Source organism: Notolepis coatsorum (assembly GCF_963971535.1).
Source record: "Notolepis coatsorum genome assembly, chromosome: 6".
Classification (NCBI taxonomy): domain Eukaryota; kingdom Metazoa; phylum Chordata; class Actinopteri; order Aulopiformes; family Paralepididae; genus Notolepis; species Notolepis coatsorum.
Window position 1 is genome coordinate 166,802,495 of NC_140170.1, and position 25,560 is coordinate 166,828,054.

General features: G+C 44.7%; 1 protein-coding gene across 1 annotated transcript in view; it reads right to left on the reverse strand.

Annotated features, from left to right (window-relative positions):
* The window catches only part of cntn2 (contactin 2), a gene marked incomplete at both ends in the record, with an annotated part of 101,486 nt that overhangs the window by 51,342 nt on the left and 24,584 nt on the right, over positions 1-25,560 (reverse strand). The window contains 10 exon segments of the mRNA XM_084315813.1: positions 1,579-1,729; positions 2,907-3,036; positions 4,918-5,054; positions 6,290-6,471; positions 9,230-9,332; positions 13,868-14,077; positions 16,149-16,244; positions 20,011-20,186; positions 20,609-20,750; positions 20,803-20,810. Of these exon segments, the coding sequence (XP_084171939.1) occupies positions 1,579-1,729; positions 2,907-3,036; positions 4,918-5,054; positions 6,290-6,471; positions 9,230-9,332; positions 13,868-14,077; positions 16,149-16,244; positions 20,011-20,186; positions 20,609-20,750; positions 20,803-20,810 (1,335 nt within the window).

Consider the following 25,560-nt stretch of genomic DNA (forward strand, 5'->3'; position numbering starts at 1 on the left):
CATCATCTACATGAACCCTCGCTTCCTCAATAGGACACCTGCCACCCGCCAGCTTCAAAGAGAGCCAACAAGATTGGATTTAACGTTGATGAGTGGGTGTAATTCGCACTTGAACCCACAAAGACCCACGAGTCCCATCTGATGTATTAAAGCAATCGAAGGAACATTTAACCCAATACACGTCGAAGCAAAGACGCACAACGGGTCAACTTCACGTCAGGGATGAGAGGCAAAAGGCTAATGATACAGCTGAGATGGATCTTCCATTCCTCATTCTACAGTGTATAGTCGAGCCTTTGATGTGTTCTTCCCCTACCACCTGGAAATTAATAAACCTTTGCAGGTTGGAATGCTCAAGAAATCACATTCGATAGTTCTCCCACAAGAACATGCACGCACGCACGCACGCACGCACGCACGCACGCACGCACGCACGCACACACACACACACACACACACACACACACACACACACACACACACACACACACACACACACACACACACACACACACACACACACACACACACACACACACACACACACACACACACACACACACACACACACACACACACACACACACACACACACACACAGGTGAATCTCTCGATCTCACAAAAGATGTGACAGACCAAAGCGCCAAAAAATCTGATGAAACCAACAGCAATGTAACCCTGCGTGAAGTTGCTTTTGATCCTCTTGAGCAACAAGCATCTTGGATATTATAAATCTTTCAACAGTTGACAAGATTTAAAAGTGTGTTTTTTTTCTCCTTTAATGAGACACCATGGCTCTGCGTGTGAGTCTGGTGGAGGTAGAGACCGGGGTTTTTGTTAAAGTGCTTCACATATTAGTGCAAGGATAGCAGCAATTCGTTTGGTTTACTGTAAATTAGGTTAGTTTAGGTTGTCTTTTGCTCAGCTCCAAGAGACACGCAAGTATAATTTTGAATATGTGTGGATCTTAATGTGAGATTGAGGTGAAAAGAGAATTACCTGGGGGATAATCTACCTGCTGATCGTAGTAGGGTTGAAAGACATGTCCTGGGGGCCTATATTCGAATACCAACCGTTTTGTGCGTTTTGCGAATCTGATTGGCCACTGACGTTTCTGGTCATGTGACATGTGCACCAATCGTATGACGGCAAGTTCTTTCGCCGGTTAAGCTTAGGCACTCTTTCGAAGTTGGTTAAGGTTAGAGTTTGTCTTAGAGCATGGCGATAGAACGCCAGCCCTGATTCCAAACTCTAACCTTAACCAACTTCGAAAGAGTCGCCTAAGCTTAACCAGTGATAAACTAGGCGTTAGGTAGTTTGCTGCTGGTCGGGGCGGAAATGGCCGCGTCACGCGATTGGGCGCACATGTCACATGACCAGAAACGTCAGTGGCCAATCAGATTCGCAAAACGCACAAAACGGTTGGTATTCGAATAGACGCGTCCTGGGGTATAATCTACCTGTTGTTCGGGGATAATCTACCTGTTGTTCATAGTAGGGTTGAAAGACGGGTCTTGGGGGATAATCTACCTGTTGTTCATAGTAGGGTTGAAAGACGGGTCTTGGGGGATAATCTACCTGCTGCTGTTGGTGAGAAGCTCGGTCCCGCGGCTCCAAAACAGCGTGGGTTTCGGGGCGGCTCGCGGGCGACACTCCATCATCACCTGGCCGCCTCTCGCCGCTGGGACCAGTTTACGGACTGGGTTCAGCCTGAAGTCTGGAGCCTGGACTGGTAGGGTGGGATACAGTGGGAGGAGAGATGGAGAGGATAGGAGAGGAGATGAGAGGAGAGGAGAGGGGGAAAGGAGATGAGAGGAGAGGAGAGGAGAAGAGAGAGGGAAAGGAGAGGTGAGGAGAAAGGGAAAGGAGATGAGAGGAGAGGAGAGAGGGAAAGGAGAGGAGAGGAGAGAGGGAAAGGAGATGAGAGGAGAGGAGAGGAGAAGAGAGGAGAGGAGAGGAGAGAGGGAAAGGAGAGGAGGCGAGAGGAGAGAGGGAAAGGAGTGGCGAGGAGAGGAGAGAGGGAAAGGAGAGGAGAAGAGAGGAGAGGAGAGAGGAAAATGAGAGGAGGCAAGAGGAGAGAGGGAAAGTATAGGAGAGGAGAAGAGAGAGGGAAAGGAGATGAGAGGAGAGGAGATGAGAGGAGAGGAGAGGGGGAAAGGAGATGAGAGGAGAGGAGAAGAGAGAGGGAAAGGAGAGGAGAGGAGAAGAGAGGAGAGGAGAGAGGAAAATTAGAGGAGTCGAGAGGAGAGAGGGAAAGTAGAGGAGAGGAGAAGAAAAAAGAGGAGAGGAGAGAGGGAAAGGAGAGGAGGCGAGAGGAGAGAGGGAAAGGAGAGGAGAAGAGATGAGAGGAAAGGAGAGAGGGAATGGAGAGGAGAGAGGGAAATGAGGGGAGGGGAGAGGAGAGAGGGAAAGCAGGGGAGAGGAGAGGAGAGGAGAGAGGGAAAGGAGAGGAGGTGAGAGGAGAGATGGAAAGGAGAGGAGGTGAGAGGAGAGAGGGAAAGGAGAGGAGTATTCAATATGTCTGCCCCCATTAATGTCATAAAAAATCTATTCAACAATGCAAAACATTTATCCCACAATGCAAAGCATCTTTTGCTATTAGCAAGCATTAGTGCTAACATTTGCTACCAAACATGCTATGTCAGCTTCCAAATGTTACAGCTAATGGTTGTTGGACATTGATGGTCTTTGACTAATAGTAGCGAGAGTTAGCTACACTCTCCTCTCACCTTGGACCCCTGTCCTCTCCTCTCACCTTGGACCCCTGTCCTCTCCTCTCACCTTTGACCCCTGTCCTCTCCTCTAACCTTGGACCCCTGTCCTCTCCTCTCACCTTGGACCCCTGTCCTCTCACCCAGGACCCCTGTCCTCTCCTCTGACCTTTGACCCCTGTCCTCTCCTCTCACCTTGGACCCTGAGCTCGCCGTTGGCGTAGATGGTCCCGTGTTTGTTCTCCGCCACACACTGGTACATCCCAGAATCCTCTAGGGCCAGGTTACTGATCTTCAGACGACCCCCGTTCACCTCTGTGCGGTCCTGGAGGTCCGACCCATCGGGAGGGGGGGGGGGGGGGGGGGGGGGGTTAGAGGGAGGAACGAAAAAACAACATGAGAAATTAAAAAAGAAAGAGAAACATTCTGGAAAAGGATCAGTGTGTGCTTGCAATTGCTGAAATAATTATATTGCGTGGCAGATGGAATGCCATGTTACATTTGACACCTACCCTACCCTAGGGTATGTGTAACTATTTTGTAAGCTTAACATGTTACATTGTACATCACAGTCGGTGCAATGGGCTGCTGTTTCATTCCAATGTGTATGGGCATCGCACATGTAAACAAACCTTTCTACAGCCTCAAAAGTCACGTGGAAATCAAGTGTAGCTGTTTCATTTACAATCAGATTTACATTTAGTCATTTAGCTGATGCTTTTATCCAAAGTTCTGTATGACAAGTCAGCAGGCAGGGTACAACTCTTTCAGCTGAGTAACAATGTTCGTAAAACAGTGTTGAAACTTGGGTGCTACATTTGAGTGCATAGTAGTAAAGACATGTTAGCATAGTAGGTAGTAATATAGGCAATGAACATTATTTAATGGCAAAGTGCATGATAGTGAAAGACAGTACGAAGGTTAGTGTTTTTATTTGTATTCTCTTTTTTTTATGTTTATGTTTTATGTTTTATGTATTTGTGTTTTTTGTGTTTTTTAGTTTTTTTGTGTTTCATGTTCAGTCCCTTTATCGAATGCTCAGACAATACATATTAGATAAAAAAAATAAGATAAACATATTAATCTCAATATGTCTGTGTCGGCGGCTGGGTGGCGCAGCGGACATTGCGCTCGTCACCAACGCAAGAGACACCGGGTTCAAATCCGGCTGTCGCCGTTGCCTCCGGCTTGGGCCGGCCGTCATACTGGCTCAAATGGCAGAGTCAGCGGGTGGAAGTCGATGGGTGGTAATCTGGACGTTGTGGACAGCGACTCCTACAGGTCGGTTGGGGGACGCCTGCACAGCAGAGACAGGAAATGGCGGGGGTAGTGTGAGCCTCTCACACGTTACACCTCGCCAATGAGAGTCCGCGCTGGCAGGTGAACATATGTGACAGGCTGCCTCCACATGTACCGGAGAGGACACGTGATGCAAGGCTTCTATCCTCCCTACGACCGACCTGTGGGGGGCATATGCGAGCAACATTCAAGACAGGGGAGGGGAGAACTGGAAACAGCGAAATTGGGATGGGAGAAAAAATAGAAAAACAAGGAGAAAAAGTGGATAAAGAAATATATATATATCTGTGTCAACAAAGCCAGCCGTGTTTCCACTGTCTTCAATGTGTGGTTCTATTTGTACAAAACCCTACTTAGAATGTAATACCATGGGCACCGTGGGCCGTCATGCACAGGCTGAGTCGTCTGTGTGTGAGTGAGCCTTCTGCATATATATAGCAGATGCGTCTCTCCAGCAACATGGCGTTTGTTTGCGCAGCCGAGAGGGCATGGAGGCGCAGTGGACGCAGGACAAATATGTAAACTATTTGTTTCACAATTCCCTCCGTGGTAATTGCTCATCATTGCAGCGAACACATTTTTAAGGCAATCAGTGGAGTCTGATCCAATCAAGCCACTGACCGAGAGGAAACCTCTCCCACAATGCCTCGCTCTCCCACAATGCCTTGCTCTCCTAACGCGTTCCATTTCCCAACGTTATTTATCTACTAACGAGGTTTCTCTTCCCAACGTTATTTATCTACTAACGAGGTTTACGAATGAATTGGCTTAGCGCTGATCACAGGCCTGCGTTTAGCTGTGATCCTACCAACACTGTTAATTAAACCCCCGGCTGCGAGCGGCACAACTTGTAATGTCTGTCAGCAAGTTAGAAGAAACCCGTGCGCCACGTCCGGCCGTACCGTACCTGCGTGCTGATTGGCTGTCCGTTGCGTAGCCAGCGTATGGAGGGGCGAGGCTTACCGGCCGCCACGCAGCTCCAGTGGAGCTCGGAGCTGATCTCCACCTCCGAGTCGCTCATCACCTGCAGCCAGTCCGGCTGGGCTGTGGGGGGGGGGGGGGGGGGGGGGGGTGAGGGGAGAGGTGGGGGGCGAGAGGAGAGGTGGGGGGCGAGAGGAGAGGTGGGGGGCGAGAGGACAGGTGGGGGGCGAGAGGAGAGGTGGGGGGCGAGAGGAGAGGTGGGGGGTGAGAGGACAGGTGGGGGGCGAGAGGAGAGGTGGGGGGTGAGAGGACAGGTGGGGGGCGAGAGGACAGGTGGGGGGCGAGAGAAGAGGTGGGGGAGGAGAGGGATGAGAGGAGAGGACATGTAGGGGGGGGGCAATTAGCTCAGTGTGGTGACGGGAATTACGGCTCTTTAAAATGAGCCGGCTCTTTTGGGTCCGTTCTTTTCAGAGAGATGTTCAAAAGGCCGGCTCTCATTTCTTCCGTTTTTTTTATGGATGGATGAATGAGAGGACACAAAAATGCTGGACTGTTCCACACAATTCATGATGTTCGGTCACCCCAGCTGCAGTACGTCATGGTTGCATTTACACCTTCATTAAACTGCTTATTGCATTTCACTGTTTTGACGAGTTAATGCCCTCTCTATTTTATTATATATATTTGTTTATTCTATTCTATTCTATTATGCCTCAATTATGGATCGATGTAGCTGCAGCCTAAGAGTAACTATTCTGATCACTTCTAGTCTAAATCAAATGGGGCTCTGAGAGCTAATGTGCATCTATTTGGGGGTTTCTTTTTTTTTTTTGTCTTTTTTCCGTATTTTTCTCCCATCCCAATTTTTGTCGTTATGCCAATTCCCTTCCTGGTCATTGCGCGTATTTCCCCCCCACTTGCCGGCCTGGGGAGGGTTGAAGACTATCACATGCCTCCTCCGATACATGTGGAGTCAGCCAGCCGCTTCTTTTCACCTGACAGCGAGGACTCTCACTGGGGGAGTGTAACGTGTGGGAGGATCACACTACCTCCCCCAGATTCTTTCCCTGCTGAACGGGCGCCCCGACCGACCAGTAGGAGTCGCTGTTTACAACGACCAGGATACACACCCCACTAGCTTCCCACCCGCTAACACTGCCAATTGTGTTTTAGTATGGACGACCGACCAAGCCGTAGGTACCGCTGACAGCTGGATTCGATACCAGAGTCTCTGCTGTGGTAGGCAGGCGCTTAGTCCGCTGCGCTACCCAGCCGCACCCTATTTGGGGGCTTCTTGATACAATAAATGTTGAGACCCTCTGGCCTACACAGTGTCATCTCTTTGGCCCCGCCCCCACCTTGCACACTGATACGCCCCTGGTGCGTGTCGGTCCCCTCAGAGTTGTAGGCCTGGCACTCGTACACGCCCTCGTCGTCGAAGGACAGGTCGGGCAGGGTGAGGGTGGGACCTTCGGCGCTGGCCCCCGCCTTGGACGGCAACAAGCCGTCCACCTTCCTCCAACGCAGCTTGGGGACCGGACTGGGGAGCAGGGGGTGGAGAAGATGGAATGAGCCAAGGTGGAGAGGGTGTGAGGTGATGGTAGGTGAGCATTTATTTAAAAAAAAAAGGAAGGAAAGGGATGAAAAGAGGACAAAAAGAGGAAGGGGAGAAGAAGAAGAAGAAGAAGAAGAAGAAGAAGAAGAAGAAGAAGAAGAAGAAGAAGAAGAAGAAGAAGAAGAAGAAGAAGAAGAAGAAGAAGAAGAAGAAGAAGAAGAAGAAGAAGAAGAAGAAGAAGAAGAAGAAGAAGAAGAAGAAGAAGAAGAAGAAGAAGAAGAAGAAGAAGAAGAAGAAGAAGAAGAAGAAGAAGAAGAAGAAGGACAATATAATTTGTAAAGAGCAATACAATCAGATAGAGGAGGGTGAGAGAGTGGACGGAACAGTTCATCTATAGAGAGAAGACAGAACACAGCATCTATAGAGAGAAGACAGAACACAGTTCATCTATAGAGAGAAGACAGAACACAGCAGCTATAGAGAGAAGACAGAACACAGCAGCTATAGAGAGAAGACAGAACACAGCATCTATAGAGAGAAGACAGAACACAGCATCTATAGAGAGAAGACAGAACACATCATCTATAGAGAGAAGACAGAACACAGTTCATCTATAGAGAGAAGACAGAACACAGCAGCTATAGAGAGAAGACAGAACACAGCAGCTATAGAGAGAAGACAGAACACAGCAGCTATAGAGAGAAGACAGAACACAGCATCTATAGATAGAAGACAGAACACAGCAGCTATAGAGAGAAGACAGAACACAGTTCATCTATAGAGAGAAGACAGAACACAGCATCTATAGAGAGAAGACAGAACACAGCATCTATAGAGAGAAGACAGAACACATCATCTATAGAGAGAAGACAGAACACAGCATCTATAGAGAGAAGACAGAACACAGCATCTATAGAGAGAAGACAGAACACATCATCTATAGAGAGAAGACAGAACACAGCAGAGAGAAGACAGAACACAGCAGCTATAGAGAGAAGACAGAACACAGCATCTATAGAGAGAAGACAGAACACAGCATCTATAGAGAGAAGACAGAACACAGTTCATCTATAGAGAGAAGACAGAACACAGCATCTATAGAGAGAAGACAGAACACAGCATCTATAGAGAGAAGACAGAACACAGCAGCTATAGAGAGAAGACAGAACACAGCATCTATAGAGAGAAGACAGAACACAGCAGCTATAGAGAGAAGACAGAACACAGCAGCTATAGAGAGAAGACAGAACACAGCATCTATAGAGAGAAGACAGAACACAGCAGCTATAGAGAGAAGACAGAACACAGCATCTATAGAGAGAAGACAGAACACAGCAGCTATAGAGAGAAGACAGAAAACAGCAGCTATAGAGAGAAGACAGAACACAGCATCTATAGAGAGAGGACAGAACAGCAGCTATAGAGAGAAGACAGAACACAGCATCTATAGAGAGAAGACAGAACACAGCATCTATAGAGAGAAGACAGAACACAGCATCTATAGAGAGAAGACAGAACACAGCATCTATAGAGAGAAGACAGAACACAGCATCTATAGAGAGAAGACAGAACACAGCAGCTATAGAGAGAAGACAGAACACAGCAGCTATAGAGAGAAGACAGAACACAGCATCTATAGAGAGAAGACAGAACACAGCATCTATAGAGAGAAGACAGAACACAGCAGCTATAGAGAGAAGACAGAACACAGCAGCTATAGAGAGAAGACAGAACACAGCAGCTATAGAGAGAAGACAGAACACAGCAGCTATAGAGAGAGGAGGGAACACATCATCTATAGAGAGAAGACAGAACACAGCAGCTATAGAGAGAAGACAGAACACAGCAGCTATAGAGAGAAGACAGAACACAGCAGCTATAGAGAGAGGAGGGAACACATCATCTATAGAGAGAAGACAGAACACAGCATCTATAGAGAGAGGAGGGAACACATCATCTATAGAGAGAAGACAGAACACAGCAGCTATAGAGAGAAGACAGAACACAGCAGCTATAGAGAGAAGACAGAACACATCATCTATAGAGAGAAGACAGAACACAGCAGCTATAGAGAGAAGACAGAACACAGCATCTATAGAGAGAAGACAGAACACATCATCTATAGAGAGAAGACAGAACACAGCATCTATAGAGAGAAGACAGAACAGCAGCTATAGAGAGAGGACAGAACACAGCATCTATAGAGAGAAGACAGACCACAGCATCTATAGAGAGAAGACAGAACAGCAGCTATAGAGAGAAGACAGAACACAGCAGCTATAGAGAGAGGAGGGAACACAGTTCATCTATAGAGAGATGACAGAACACAGCATCTATAGAGAGAAGACAGAACACAGCATCTATAGAGAGAAGACAGAACACATCATCTATAGAGAGAAGACAGAACACAGCAGCTATAGAGAGAAGACAGAACACAGCAGCTATAGAGAGAAGACAGAACACAGCATCTATAGAGAGAAGACAGAACACAGCAGCTATAGAGAGACGACAGAACACAGCAGCTATAGAGAGAAGACAGAACACAGCAGCTATAGAGAGAAGACGGAACACAGCATCTATAGAGAGAAGACAGAACACAGCAGCTATAGAGAGAAGACAGAACACAGCATCTATAGAGAGAAGACGGAACACAGCAGCTATAGAGAGAGGAGGGAACACAGTTAATCTGAGTTCTAGAACACAGAACACTCATCTGAGTTCTTGTCGGCGAATGAGAACTTACTTGCCGTAGGCGAAGCACTCCAGCTGCGTAGTATGTCCTGCGAGCGCGTAGGTCTCTGCTGGGTAGCGCACTTTGATGCTCGGAGCCGACTTCCTGGGGTTAACTATTGTGGAACAAAGGTGTAATGTTACTTATGAAACCCCAATGAAGTTATATACTGTCAATGAAGACAAAGTACAAAAAAAAGGATATATTCCCATACTGATATACATCTTTTGTATATCAAGTGAGTCAAAAGTAGATTTCTACCCATACATACTTTTCTGAGACTATACTTGAGTATTTTATTTATTTATTTACTTATATCATATATTAGATTCATGTATATGTATCTGGTAGTGGGGTGGCAGTGGCTCTGGAGGCAGAGCAGCCGCCCGCCTGGCAATCGGTTCGATTCCAGCTCCTCCCGGCAGAATGTTGAAGTGTCCTTGAGCAAGGCACTTAAACTGATGAGCAGGTTGGCACCTTGCATGGTTGCCTCCGCCGTCGGTGTGTGAATGAATGGGTGAATGAGAGGCACAAGTTGTAAGTTATTGGATAAAAGCGATATATAAATGCAGTCCATTTACCATGTAGTTGGTAGCAAAGGACGCAGAGGGAGAGATTATTTTCTTTGCTACATGTAACTCTGTGGAGCCCAGATGTATTCCGTGCCACAGGATGGAGTATAAAGTCTCCCTGCCTCCAAGGAAACACCCCCCCCCCCTCTACCTTAACCCATTTTACTCTCTCCCTAGTTTGTATGTTCTTCTACACAGTATATTATTATTATTATTATTATTATTATTATTATTATTATTATTATTATTATTATTATTATTATTATTATTATTATTATTATTATTATTATTATTATTATTATTATTATTATTATTATTATTATTATTATTATTATTATTATTATTATTATTAATATTTAATAATAATAATAATAATAATAATAATAATAATAATAATAATAATAATAATAATAATAATAATAATAATAATAATAATAATAATAATAATAATAATAATAATAATAATAATAATAATAATAATAATAATAATAATAATAATTATTATTATTATTATTATTATTATTCACAGTGCACAGACTACCCGAAGGTTGAGGTGCCCCAGAGGAAAACCACCAACTGACGATCTCACTTCTACTTTCTGTTTTCTATCCGAGTTCAATCGAAGTGCAATATAGCATCTCTTTTCAGCAAAGTCCTACTTTTCTGTCTCAGGACGCACTTATACACATTAACATCTCCTCTCTGACCCCATTAGACCCGCCCCCGCATAACCTTTGGCCAATCACCCTCTTCTACGGTGAACACCTCTCTCCAATGAAATGCAGGTAAGTTATCAGAACAACATGAACTTAACCCTTTGTTCCTCTGTAACAGTCTCTTCTCACTTAGAGTCCATAAAAAGTTAATGTATGTTAATACATTTAATACATTTAAGCACATCTTAAGTACAACTTTCAACACACAAAGTACAGCTTAAGTGAAAGACAAATTTATTATACTTTCTGAATATACATATAACTTAAAATAAGGGGCCAGTGGTGGCCTAAGGGTTAGAGAAACAGTGAATGTGAAGCAGGACATTGCTGAATAAACAATAACATTCATAGACACCTTATGTTTGTGTTTCTGTCACACACACACACACACACACACGCATGCATACGGCTCGACATACGGCATAAATCTCTAACATAGACTAAACTAAATCTGTAATGCACCCAAACAGCAGATGCACCTAAACAATGCTGGGGAATATTATGTGTCCACTGATCAGTAATAACTAGGGATGCTCGATATTGGCTTTTTTACCGATACCGATATTCCGATATTGTCCAACTCTTAATTTCCGATACCGATATCAACCGATACCGATATATGCAGGGTTTCCCCCCAAAAAAATGGAATAATTTCAGGTAACTAATAATTTCACTGGATGCATTCAAAATGCTTTCTAAATGTAAGCATTATCTGTGCAAAATATGATAATTAAAAAAGTAAAAATTAACATTACATATCTCTTGTTGTTGAATTAAACCAACATGCATACTTTTGACAATAAATAAAATAAGAATTGGTTCTTACTTCCTTGCCTGGGTAAATAAAGGTTAAATAAATGTAATTTTTTTTTTTAATATTGTTATTGTTTTTTATTTATTTTTACCGATACCGATATTTTCCGATATCACATTTTACTGCCGATAATATCGGACATCCCTAGTAATAACCATTCCCCACACAAACTGACTGACGACCCGTCTGGGTCGTTAAGTCAGAGTGCAGAGAGAGGGGACCAGCATGTCAAACGTATGCTGATGTTGGCAGAACCAAACACACTACTAGAGCAAACACATCTTTTTGTGAGCACCTTGAGAAGTGTGTGATCGTTTTGAGCAAGTCAGATATTGAATGAAAGTTGAGGGCATGGCGGCAATTTAGAAAACTTTCAGGAGAAAAGCAGCTCCCACACTCACATTCCACGATGCATTCCTATGGGCCAAAAAAGGATTAAAATAAAATACTTGTCGTTGACCAATCTGAAAGATATTCTATAATTCAGGTCCATGGCCTGCTGTCAGCCTATGTGTGATGTTTGGCTGTACAAGTTATGGCTGGTGCAGAAAGACAGACAGAATACAAGTATACTCTCAGAAAAGTAAATATGGGTAGAAATATTCTTTCGTCACACTTCATAAACTAAAAATATACTTTCAGTATGGAAAAACATATACATTATACATTCCTGGAAATTACAGGGTAAATGTCGGGGAAGTTACACTCTGAATCCCCAATTGTTCCACGTTGTCTTGTGTTCTTCTGCTGGACCTACATTTAAGTACCAGTAGGAACCGACAAATATATGTATGGATACGAGGAAGTTACAGTGTAATTACACCGTAGGTTCTGGGTAATTACACTGTACAACGCGGGCTGTATTGTAAAGTGTTACCACGTATTCTCCTGTACGCATGGCAACCACTCAGCATATGGACCAGTTATCTGTTCATGGCCACGCTGCATACATTTCGCACTTGAACGTCAGGGAACCGGCTGGAAGGATTACACTCAGTGTGTAAAACCTGCAACCTTGCTTTTCTATTGTACAGGACGGTGCTTTCATCTGCGGCTCCGTCTTGACTAGACGTTCTACTGTGTGGGAGACAGAGTGGGCTGCAGAGGACAGAGAGATGCGCCGGCTTCCCCATGAAATCTAAGTCCAGCGCTGCCGTTTTGTTATCGGTTCGTGGCATCCTGCATGAGGGTGACCTTGGGCATCTGTTAAGGCAGCTGATTCTCCATTCCATTGACATCCACAGTTGCTCTCACAGAGATTCAGGGGTCTGATATGACCTCCTTCGATACACACACACATACCAGGGGTGTAAAGTACTTGAGTAATTGTACTTTGTTACAATACTTAAACTGTTTTTGGGGATTTGTACTTTACTCGAGTATTATTATGTTTGTGTACTTTTACTCAATTACATTTCAGAGACAAAAAACATACTTTTTACTCCTTACATTTAAAATGCAGACCTACAAAGTACAAAGTACAAATCTCGCAGGTCCAACCATTTTAATTAGTATATTTGTTTCTCTGGCCGAACTAACGTTAACGTTATTAATCCTGCGGCCACACTTTATTTAAAAACAGCCAATCAAATCCCCATCAATGGAAAATGAACCCACCCATACCCATGCTGATTGATCCTTGTGCAAGACTAGAAAGCGGGGATCTTTGATTAAACACCTGCTATCAGAAGAATAGATGGTCAAAACAAAAGTTTTTACTTTAAATTTTTAATACTTAAGTACATTTAAAAGTAGAAACTTTTTTACTTTTACTCAAGTGTGTTTTTAGCCAGATACTCTGACTTTTACTTGAGTACGATTTAGAGACCCATACTTTCACTTAAGTATAATCTCTGGGTACTTTTTACACACGTACCGTCAGGCTGCACGGTGAGCCGGGTGGAAGTGGACTGGTGTCTGTACAGTATGTACCGTCAGGCTGCACGGTGAGCCGGGTGGAAGTGGACTGGTGTCTGTACAGTACGTACCGTCAGGCTGCACGGTGAGCTGGGTGGAAGTGGACTGGTGTCTGTACAGTACGTACCGTCAGGCTGCACGGTGAGCTGGTTGGAAGTGGACTGGTGTCTGTACAGTACGTACCGTCAGGCTGCACGGTGAGCTGGGTGGAAGTGGACTGGTGTCTGTACAGTACGTACCGTCAGGCTGCACGGTGAGCTGGGTGGAAGTGGACTGGTGTCTGTACAGTACGTACCGTCAGGCTGCACGGTGAGCTGGGTGGAAGTGGACTGGTGTCTGTACAGTACGTACCGTCAGGCTGCACGGTGAGCTGGGTGGAAGTGGACTGGTGTCTGTACAGTACGTACCGTCAGGCTGCACGGTGAGCTGGGTGGAGGTGGACTGGTGTCTGTACAGTACGTACCGTCAGGCTGCACGGTGAGCCGGGTGGAAGTGGACTGGTGTCTGTACAGTACGTACCGTCAGGCTGCACGGTGAGCCGGGTGGAAGTGGACTGGTGTCTGTACAGTACGTACCGTCAGGCTGCACGGTGAGCTGGTTGGAAGTGGACTGGTGTCTGTACAGTACGTACCGTCAGGCTGCACGGTGAGCTGGTTGGCTTTGCTGAAGGAGCTCTTTTTGCTCACGTCCATGTTGATGGTGGTGAAGCAGAAGTAGTTCCCTGTATCGTTAGCTTCTGCCTTAGCCATGTAGAGATTCCCCGTCACCTGGGACACAAACAGCCTGCCGCCTGTCTGGACGAAGGTGGGGAACTCGTTGAGGAACCAGCGGTAGTATAGTGCTAGAGGCGGAGGGGGGAGAGAGGGAAATCATTAGAGGAACCAGTGGTAGGGCGGTTAGGTGGTCGAGCGGAGATTGCGTTCGTCACCAGCCCCGGAGCTGAGCTGGATTTGCCTGTTCGAATCCAGCTCACAGCTCCGGGGTTGTCACCAGCTTGGCTGGCCGTCTGCACTGATACAATTGGCTGTATCAGAGGGTGGGAGAAGCTGGCGGGGTGGGTCCGGGTCGTTGTAAACAGCGACTCCTACAGTTCGGTCGGGGCGCCTGCTAAGCGCGGATTGGACGTGAGGGGGATAGTGTGGTCCTCCCACACGCTACGCCCTCTCAATGAGAATCCGCGCTGCCAGGTGAAAAGAAGCGGTGATTGGCTGGACGTGTGTCGGAGGAAGCACGTGGTAGCCTCCACTCTCCCAGATGATCTGACTGTGGGGGGTAAGTGCGCAGCGACCAGGAAGGGACTGGGAATTGGCATACGACTAACATTGGGATGGGAGAAAATCGGAGGAAAAATGGAGGGGGAAAAAGACCAATAAAAAAAAAAAAGAGGAACCAGTGGTAGTATAGTGCTAGAGGCGGAGGGAGGAGAGAGGGAAATCATTGTTATGCTCATTAAATGGAACTAAATCGTGCTACAGAGTTCCAAAGGATTGTATCATCTTTGAGAATAGTAGGATTGTTAGCCTCATGGGACAGTTCAATAGACTTGGTTCCACCTGTGATTTACCCCCATTGTCATCACCCATTGAAGATCAAAAGTATCATCGCCAAACCATATTGTGTAGATTGATCATCTTTAACAGAGGTATATATTATTGAATTCTTATACTGTTACAACCAATGAAGGAAAATATTGATTAAAATGTGATTAATTTCAATGAATTAACTATAACGTCTCTAATTAAGAGTCCCACCACTAATTTTTATTTATTAAACACAATTCAGCCTAGCTTTGTTTTATTATTGCATTTTGAAACCATTTCAACCTATAGGCTTGAGAATGCCTTAAAGTGTGGTCTGAAGGAAAACGCTAAATCTGAATTTTAACTTAAAAATTAAAAACATCTGAACATTCTGAACTGAAACACCGGCTCAACTTGCCCCTGGCCAAATGGCTCAATTTACGCCAGAGATACCATTTGTAATTAATTAGCCCCAACAGCTAGAATGGTGCACTTTCATGCTAGGTTTACTACTTATAGATACCCCAACTGAGGTATAAAACAAATGTTAAATGATCTATGTTGGTCTAAACACAATCCTCATGAAACTGATGATTAAATTCACTTTCATGAATGAAAAATGTTTTTCTTCTAACCACTTTAGCCATGTGGCTCTTACCTTCACAGACTCCATGAAATGACGCCTTCCTCCTAAATTTCCGGTCACATGCTCACTTTCTTTTATGGTTTCCTAGAAACAAGAGTTGGCTGGCAATGTACCCCAGTCTCCCCTATGTGGCACCTGCTGTTCTCCTTGAGCCCCCTCCCCATTACAGGGGTTACATAGGGCTTTTTCAATTACAGCACTCCAAGGCCCAGCTGGGTTTTACTGGGCTCAGCCCTGCACAACCCTTCACGGCACAGTTCTGTATAGTGGAGATATTAGACAGTCCAATAGGCTTTTTCAGCCCTCTAAGCTACAAATGGAGGTCCCTTTTTAGATTGTGTAAAAAATAATATTTTGGACTATGGCGAACCTGCATTGTAATAGGTTGTTTCGGTCATTGCAGTAGGTAGTATAATAGTAGATGGTAAATGGCTGCTTTTTTATATAGCGCTTTTATCCAAAGCGCTTTACAATTTGTTACTTACATATTACCCATTCACACACCGACGGCAGAAGCAACCATGCAAGGTGCCAATCTGCTCATCGGGAGCAATTAGGGGTTAAGTGTCTTGCTCAAGGACACATCGACACGCTGCCCAGGAGGAGCGGGAATCGAACCGGGAACCTCCGGATTGCCAGACGACTGCTCTACCTCCTGAGCCACTGTCGCCCCTACTACCCTAGATGCATACTATTCCTATTGCTGTCCACATAATAGGCCAGCGTAGGCCACAGAACCAGCGTACCTGGGTAGTGAGGAGGGGGCTGGCAGGCCAAGAAAGCACCCACTCCCTCGTACGCTGTCTGGGGACTCCTGGTCTCTGGAGGGAAGTCCTGGAGGTCTGATGGGGAGGAGTGAGAGGAGAGAAGAGAGAGAGAGAGAGAGAGAGAGAGAGAGAGAGAGAGAGAGAGAGAGAGAGAGAGAGAGAGAGAGAGAGAGAGAGAGATGGAGAGAGGGAGGACAAGGATGAGGGAGGGAGAGAGAGAGAGAGAGAGAGAGAGAGAGAGAGGGAGGGAGATAGAGAGAGGGATATAGACAGAGAGAGAGATAGAGAGAAAGAGGTAAAGAAAGGAAAACAAGACAATAGTCTAACAATGGTGTTCATTACAATGTAAGGAAGCAGCTAACATTAAATAAGCTTGCTAGCTACCGTATCCCTTTGACATCCAAACAGAAATAGGAAAGAATTTAGCAAAGCGCTAATCATGATTAGCAAGATCACAATATCAGTTAAAGTCCCCATAAAATGACCAGCAGAATGCTATTTGATTCTACATAATGTATGTGTGTCCTGTAAAAACAGGAAGCTAGGGAGGGTCCCATATTGATTGGTGAGTAGCCAATAGCAGTGAATGTGCATTACGGTCGACCCATTAGCTAGCAAGCTAACGTTAGCAACGTAATGTTAGCAACGTTACACAATGTTAGTAACTTTAGCAACTTACATTAGCAATATTACACAACATAAGTTGTGTGTTGTTTTGTAATTCTAGAAAGCATTTCATATTGGACACGCAATTAGTTAACGCCCCTGTGTGCTGCGATGACTCATCAACATTTAAAAAATTGTTTTCCAGGAAATTACAAACTCTAAAGTACCATTAAGAATACCTACAAAACAACTTTTTTGTCAGTGTTCTAGACGGCGTCAGGCCTTTCAAGGACACGCATGTTACATACACATTCACAAGGCCAAACAACAGTCTTCAACACTTTTCCAAATGTCGATCAAAACAACAAATCACTAAAGGCCAATTGTGTTAATGTCTTGGACCCAAGGACAACACCGCTGTCTCCTACAGCTAGAAGGCAGAAATATGCGATGCTCCACATGGCACTGAATGGGGCACTGACTTCGTGGAGCCATTAATGTTCAGCTGAGTTCTCCCACACACCACATTTTGAAAACCTCATTTTGGTGAAAGAAGAGCTCACGTCAACATTTTATCGGTTCACAAAGGCAGTGCTCCATCCATTGTGAACGTGAACATGAAATCCAGGCGACGTCAAACATCCAGGGATTCTCTCTCGGGTTTCTAGCTTCAGCAGAGAGTGGTGCATGTTGACAGATAGTGAGTGAACTGTCCTGGGGTCAGGGGGACAGAGAGTGGTGCATGTTGACAGATAGTGAGTGAACTGTCCTGGGGTCAGGGGGACAGAGAGTGGTGCATGTTGACAGATAGTGAGTGAACTGTCCTGGGGTCAGGGGGACAGAGAGTGGTGCATGTTGACAGATAGTGAGTGAACTGTCCTGGGGTCAGGGGGACAGAGAGTGGTGCATGCATTGTTGACAGATAGTGAGTGAACTGTCCTGGGGTCAGTTAGACAGAGAGTGGTGCATGTTGACAGATAGTGAGTGAACTGTCCTGGGGTCAGGGGACAGAGAGTGGTGCATGTTGACAGATAGTGAGTGAACTGTCCTGGGGTCAGGGACTAGAGAGTGGTGCATGTTGACAGATAGTGAGTGAACTGTCCTGGGGTCAGGGACTAGAGAGTGGTGCATGTTGACAGATAGTGAGTGAACTGTCCTGGGGTCAGGGACTAGAGAGTGGTGCATGTTGACAGATAGTGAGTGAACTGTCCTGGGGTCAGGGACTAGAGAGTGGTGCATGTTGACAAATAGTGAGTGAACTGTCCTGGGGTCAGTTAGACAGAGAGTGGTGCGTGTTGACAGATAGTGAGTGAACTGTCCTGGGGTCAGTTAGACAGAGAGTGGTGCGTGTTGACAGATAGTGAGTGAACTGTCCTGGGGTCAGTTAGACAGAGAGTGGTGCATGTTGACAGATAGTGAGTGAACTGTCCTGGGGTCAGGGGACAGAGAGTGGTGCATGTTGACAGATAGTGAGTGAACTGTCCTGGGGTCAGTTAGACAGAGAGTGGTGCATGTTGACAGATAGTGAGTGAACTGTCCTGGGGTCAGTTAGACAGAGAGTGGTGCATGTTGACAGATAGTGAGTGAACTGTCCTGGGGTCAGTTAGACAGAGAGTGGTGCATGTTGACAGATAGTGAGTGAACTGTCCTGGGGTCAGGGACAACACACATTACAGTATGTGAATTCTTAAAACCGGCGGCGTTCCCCTTGATGCAGGCTCACTTACAGCTAGGGATGCTCGATATTGGCTTTTTTACCGATACCGATATACCGATATTGTCCAACTCTTAATTTCCGATACCGATATCAACCGATATCAACCGATACCGATATATGCAGGGTTTCCCCCCCAAAAAACTGAATAACTTCAGGTAATTAACATTACTTATTACATGGCGTTTTCACATTCGCCGAAATGCTTGCTTGTGATTGGTCAATAGCCCCCCGACTGCGGTCATTATTTTTCAATAATGACCGCAGATTTTTCAATAATGACCGCAGAGCGCAGCTGTTCGCAATCAAGCCCACTGTTTCAGTGCAATTAGACACTGCCGTGCCGGCGATGACAGGGGGCGGAGCGACGAGCGGAGCGACGAGCGGAGCGACGAGCGGAGCCTGAACACAGCGGAGCCAGAACACAGAGGCTGCCCGCGATAATAATAATCACTTTATTTGGGCTGACAGAGCCACAGAACAACTGCGATTTGTCAAATGAATTAGGTATATTGTTAGTAAGTTAGCCATGTAATAAGCGGGATAATGTATAGCGCTGCACTGACAGCGGAGCCAGAGGCTGCCCGCGATAATAATAATCACTTTATTTGGGCTGACAGAGCCACAGAACTGCGATTTGTCAAATGAATTAGGTATATTGTTAGTAAGTTAGCCATGTAATAAGCGGGATAATGTATAGCCTACTCGGTCATTGTCGCAAAATAATTGACCTTCACTACGTTTAAAACACCTCGGCGCGGCGCCTCGGTATTTTAAACTCCGTGTCGGTCAATTATTTTGCGACAATGACCTCGTAGGCATACATTATCCCTTACATATCTATTGTTGTGGAATTAACACAACATTATTACATGGCGTTTTCACATTCGCCGAAATGCTTGCTTGTGATTGGTCATTATTTTTCGATAATGACCGCAGATTTTTCAATAATGACCGCAGAGCGCAGCTGTTCGCAATCAAGCCCACTGACACACACTGTTTCAGTGCTGCCGGCGATGACAGGGGGCGGAGCAACGAGCGGAGCCTGAACACAGCGGAGCCAGAACAGAGGCTGCTGCTCGCGATAATAATAATCACTTTATTTGGGCTGACAGAGCCACAGAACTGCGATTTGTCAAATGAATTAGGTATATTGTTAGTAAGTTAGCCATGTAATAAGCGGGATAATGTATAGCTTTACTCGGTCATTGTCGCAAAATAATTGACCTTCACTCCGTTTAAAACACCTCGGCGCGGCGCCTCGGTATTTTAAACTCCGTGTCGGTCAATTATTTTGCGACAATGACCTCCTAGCCATACATTATCCCTTACTTATGCATACTTTTGACAATAAATAAAATCAGAATTTGTTCTTACTTGCTTGCCTGGGTAAATAAAGGTTATAGAAATGTAAAAAAAAAAAAAAAAAAAAAAATGTCTTTTTGAAAACCGATACCGATATTTTCCGATATCACATTTTAATGCCAATATCGGCCGATAATATCGGACATCCCCACTTACAGCCGAACTTGAGGTTGGCGGCGCGGCTGATGATGGTGCCGCAGCGGTTGCCGGCCAGACACTGGTAGGAGCCGGCGTCCTTGCCGGACTGGGGGCTGTTGATCACCAGGTTGCCCGCCACCAGCGTGTAGCGGAGGTCCATGCCCAGCGGGACCTCTGTCCCGTTCACCAGCCACCTGGAAGAGAGAGGGGGGGGGGGGGGTCACACCTCCTCGTGAAGCAGTGTTTCCTGTTTATTCATGAATGGAAATAACCTCTCATATATCTCAATCGATTAAAATGTCTGTCTGAAGATGTCTGTAGCCAGAATTACATACCATAAATTCTTCTTGAAATATGAACTGGTAAACTTTTTCCAAAAAAAAGGAAATGATTTTAACGTGCATTATGCGTCAAATATTTATTTAGCGCGTTATAACACTGTTTTGTCCATTTGTATTTATGTGTGCTCACTGCTCGCGTGCATCTGCGTCTGTGTGTGTGTGTGTGTGTGTGTGTGTGTGTGTGTGTGTGTGTGTGTGTGTGTGTGTGTGTGTGTGTGTGTGTGTGTGTGTGTGTGTGTGTGTGTGTGTGTGTGTGTGTGTGTGTGTTAGCTCACCTGTAGCTTGCAGCCGGGCTGGCCCTCGCCTGACAGCTGAGTGTGACCTTGCCTTCTGGTAAACCCTCTGGGTAAACCAGACCAGTTGGCTGCTCTTCAAGCACCGGCCCGCTGTCATGACCCGCCACACACACCTCTCCACCTGCCAACAGAGCAACAACACAGCCGCTCAACAAACCACACGTATCACACACCTCTCCACCTGCCAACAGAGCAACAACACAGCCGCTCAACAAACCACACGTATCACACACCTCTCCACCTGCCAACAGAGCAACTAACATAAGTAAAAAGAACAAGAAAGAAAATTCATTAGAAATTAATTATCTCCATGGATATTTTAAAGTATACAATGGGTTTTGATGAGGTTTGTGTGGGTTCCTGCTGTGTAAGGTGTCAATGGGGATAGATGTACAAAAAGGAGAGGGGAAAAAACAATGAATCAGTTTGGGGCGAGGAGACAAATTGGGGTCAATTTTGAAAATGTCTTAGAGCTGACACCATAATAACTATTTGGTCCATCCAACACACAACCGCTGAGTTTTCCAAAATAGTTTTAATATCCTCCTCAACTTCAGTTTAGACCAATGGGCAATGGTGATTGTAGCGTTAAAGATCCTTTCCACTCAAAACCTTTCTGGAGGCATGACTTTGACTATACTGAAGTGTGGAGAATTTGTCATCAGTGCACCTTTTTTTTTACATTCTTCCCCATAAGAGGGAGTGTAATTGAATAAATGTAATTACACTGCTAAATAGATCACTTGGTAGAATCATGGTACTTGGTATCATGCTAAACCACTTTAAACCCTGATACAGATGAATAGCACTGTATTTACATTGATTTTGGTTGTCGTCATCATCTTAGTGATCAAGAAATTGTGGAAATACCATGATCATTTTTCATAAAGGTTCGGAGAGCCAAAGCCGCTTTGGAGAGCCACATTTGGCCAGTGAGCACTACTTTGGGAAGACCTGGGATTAGCATGACCAGATATTGGCTTTTTATTCTTTTGGCTCTAGTCTCAAAGAAAGCCCAAACGTCTTTAATAGTGCAGATCAGGCGTTCAAACCAAGAATGTGTGATCTCTCTTTGGCTGGAGTTCTCTGCAAAGCCAGATGTGGAAAAAGCAGTGTTGGGACTAACACAGTAACGCTGTTACTTTTACAGTAACTAGTACTCTAACGCATTACTTTTTAAATTCAGTAACTCAGTTACTGTTACTAAATGGTTCGTTGTTGCGTTATTTTAATGTAGACTGGTAGCGAGCGTCCTCCTGACTGTTTCACATGCGGAGATATAGGGGCGTGTTTGTGTTGACTTGACTCTAAGTCGCCCACTAAGTCGAGTTTTTGTAGTAATTCACTCGCTTCGCCAATAAACACAATAATTTCAAGACATTGCATCGGTCTTTCTCTCTGAGGAAAATTGACCATGTACACCAAAAAATGTATAAATAAAATTTGTTGAGGATTCCCCCATCTGTCAAAAGCAACCTTGGACCGAGGGCGGTCGGGTGGCATAGCGGAGATTACGCTTGTCACCAATGCAAGAGGCTGCGGTCTCGACTCCCGGAGTCAGCATTGCCTGCGCCTTGGATCGGATATGTCTACATCCCATAATAGGAATATTTCAGTTCCACGCTCATCGTCCAGCGGCGCGAGGAAGCCACGGTAAGATTCAGCGTTATTCTCTAACGTCTTCTTTACTAACTGCTATGATGAACATATGACCCACATTAGATGAATGGTATAACGTTGCCCATGGAATTATAAACGCCCCCTCGCCCATCCGGTCAACATCAGGTGACGTGTAGTAACTTCTAGAAGTACCTCCAGTTGAAATTTTGTATCTGGCACAGATCGCTATCAAACTGTATTTCATCATCAATATAATGCATTTGGAGCTATAAATCACGTTCTGGAGAAAGCTGCAGAAAAAGATAAAAACACACTTATACTTTAGACCATATTTTAGTATCAATATGTGAATGAAAAAGTTTAACGTTCATACACCCTGAACAATACATATAGGACATTGAATGGGCCCTAATAATGGCAATCTAGCAATAGAATTTAAAAAGTTATAGCCCTGCAAAGAAGGGGAACTTCTCCATAGACAAATAGAGCTGGCAAGGGATGGTATATCATGAATTTAACCTTCGGCAGTTAAAGTGTTTTTAGTGTGAAAAGACAGATCCAAATTCACCTATACTAAAGTGTATATGTGTGCATATGGCTTTTAGCAGTTGGTCTGTTTTTTGAGTTCGCTTTGAAGCTTGTCGTAACCAACTCCCCTCCTTGTACCCACAGTTTTCTCAGCACATTTTCAAGGCAACTTTACTCACAATCTACCGAGGTCAGGCTGACAGGACCCATTCAAAGTGTTTTGCAATCTGCAGTTGGCATCTGTTCTAGGTTAACCTTATCAGCTAAAGTGACCAGTGTTCCTGTCTGACTTAACTACAGTTTTGCTCCATTTTGGTCTCTGTGCCTACTTTAGTAACCTCTTCTTACCTAATACATTATTTCTTATTCTAGTTGTTGTTATTTAGCGTATCAATTTGTAATGCTTAGTTACTATTTCCTAAGATAATCTATTGAATATTAGCATGATTTTAACCTTTTGCAATATTTAAATCTATGTTTTTGGGGAGATTATAAATATACATACACCTTTCTTTTACCACTTACAGCAACCGTCCAGTAGAGTGGAATAGGGGAAAATCATGTTTCATTTAGATAATATACCACAGTAGACTTCAGGGTTCCCTTGTACTGACCAGTAGGGGGAACATGCGCACAACAACCAGGTAGGGGAGGGGGGGAATTGGCATAACGACTAAATTGGGATGGGGAGAAAAAGCATAGAAAAAAATCAAGCGGAAAAAAAGAGGATAAAAAAAAAAAAAAAAAAAGCAACCTTGGCCCACTGGAGGACCCTGAGATCCTCTCGAAGGGTGTTCCCATGAGCAGCTCACCATCCCACATGACTAGTCTAGCAGGCTGGAGAGGGACGTGTTGTCACTCTATAAGGGGCAGACGGACAGATGACCCTATGTGAGGGAATCAAACCCGATCGATGAGTCAGATAGTCAAAGGTAGACTCGGTAAACAAAGGTTTATTCGTCAGAGTAATATTATAATATATAATAATATTATGTAGGGCTGTCAGTTTATCGCGTTAATTAGATTCATTAATTACACAGCAAATTATCGCGTTATGAAATTTAACTCAAAATGTATTACAAATATATATATTTTTTTACAATTTTTTTTTATATCTCATTCATTCCATAAGAACGTAGAATACACATTTACAGATTTTTTTTTATATGGCATGTTCTTGGTATCTGATTCTAGGGACATCTATGGATCTCAGGGAATGTATTCCCAGTGTCAGAAATACTGTGTCTGTTACTAGGCTTGAGTAAATTGTAATGAACCAAATGAGAATATCCATAATTTTTTTTTTTATCTTTGACTGTGAATAACACCATGCTCAAATTGACCAGACCTGAAAAGCTAATTAATAGATGGAAGATGATTAAACAGAAGGTTTTGTAGATACCGTACTGAATTCTGCCATCCGGACACATGCAATTTGAAATATGATTATAGAATATAGAATATCAGGCATAAAATGGTTATGCGATTAAAATGCGATTAATTAGATTAATTAATTACAAATCCTGTAATTAATTAGATTCATTTTTTTAATCGCCTGACAGCACTAATATTATGATGACCCAAACTGGGACACCAGCTGGTGTGTCACAGGGGAGCTACCGAGTCCACTCAGGCAGGGCTCTTTATAGGGTGAGAGAGAGAGGAACTCTGGGTAGAATTGCTACAGTAGGTTCAGGATTGGAGGGGGATCAAGGGGGTTCAAGGGGGTTCTAGTTAGGAGAAGGAGAGGGGGGTGAGTTGTATCGGGTGAGGGGGACAAGGTGAGGAAGGGGGAAGGGGAGTTATTAGGTGGGGAGGGGGGGGCATGGTTTGGGGGTTGGAGGTGAGAGTCAAAAGGTGTGTGAATGGGGGGGGGGGTAGACAGGACTTGGGTATTTGGGAGGACAGTAGGCTGTCTGTGGGGGAGAGATAGTAATTCCACAGCTACCCATCGCATCAATGTTTTAAAGCTCAGAGCACTATTGCTGGTGCTCAAACACTTGCTCAGCCTTGTGAGAGACAGGCATGGCTTGGTCAGGATGGACAGTCTGACATCGGCTGCCTGTATAAACAGACAGTGTGGAGTTCGCTTCCCCCTTCTCCGCTGGGCTGCAGTGGAACTGTGGCTCTGGACCTCACTTCATCTGCACAGTCTTCTGGGCTCTCCACGTTCCGGGAGTGGACGATGTGGGAGTAGACTCTAACGTCTCTAGTGAGACCCGACCAGGATGAGTTCAGGGAGGCTGTAGTCAGTGGATCTCTGTGTGAGCAGAGAAACCGCTCATGACCTCCTGTGGTGTTCCACCAGGTGAAAGGACAACCCTCTTCTGGGAGTGGATGCTTTTTCTCTGCCTCCATGGCTGGACGGGCTTCTCTATGAGTTTCCTCCAATCCACCTGATTGGTCGTTGGAGAGAGTGAGACCGGACTCTAATTTCGATAACACCAGATCACCTTCTGTAATCAGAACCATGCCATAGTCCACTACCATTGTTTATGCAGTGAGGTGGCACCAGGGGCGTCATTTTGGTATGGCAAGGTATGGCACTCGCCATACCTTGGCAAATAAAAATGTAAAAAAAAAAAATGTATTACAATTTTTTATGTTGATTTAGAATTCGAATGTCAATATTATGAACGAAGCTTCGAACTATTCGGTACAGCCCTAGCATGTTTTGATATTGTCAATTATCTCACTTTTACTAGGTGACTGTTACTGTGACTAACTGAAATATGCCCAAAAAAAAGGAAAATGGACATAGGGGGTGTTTTTTAATCAAAGGG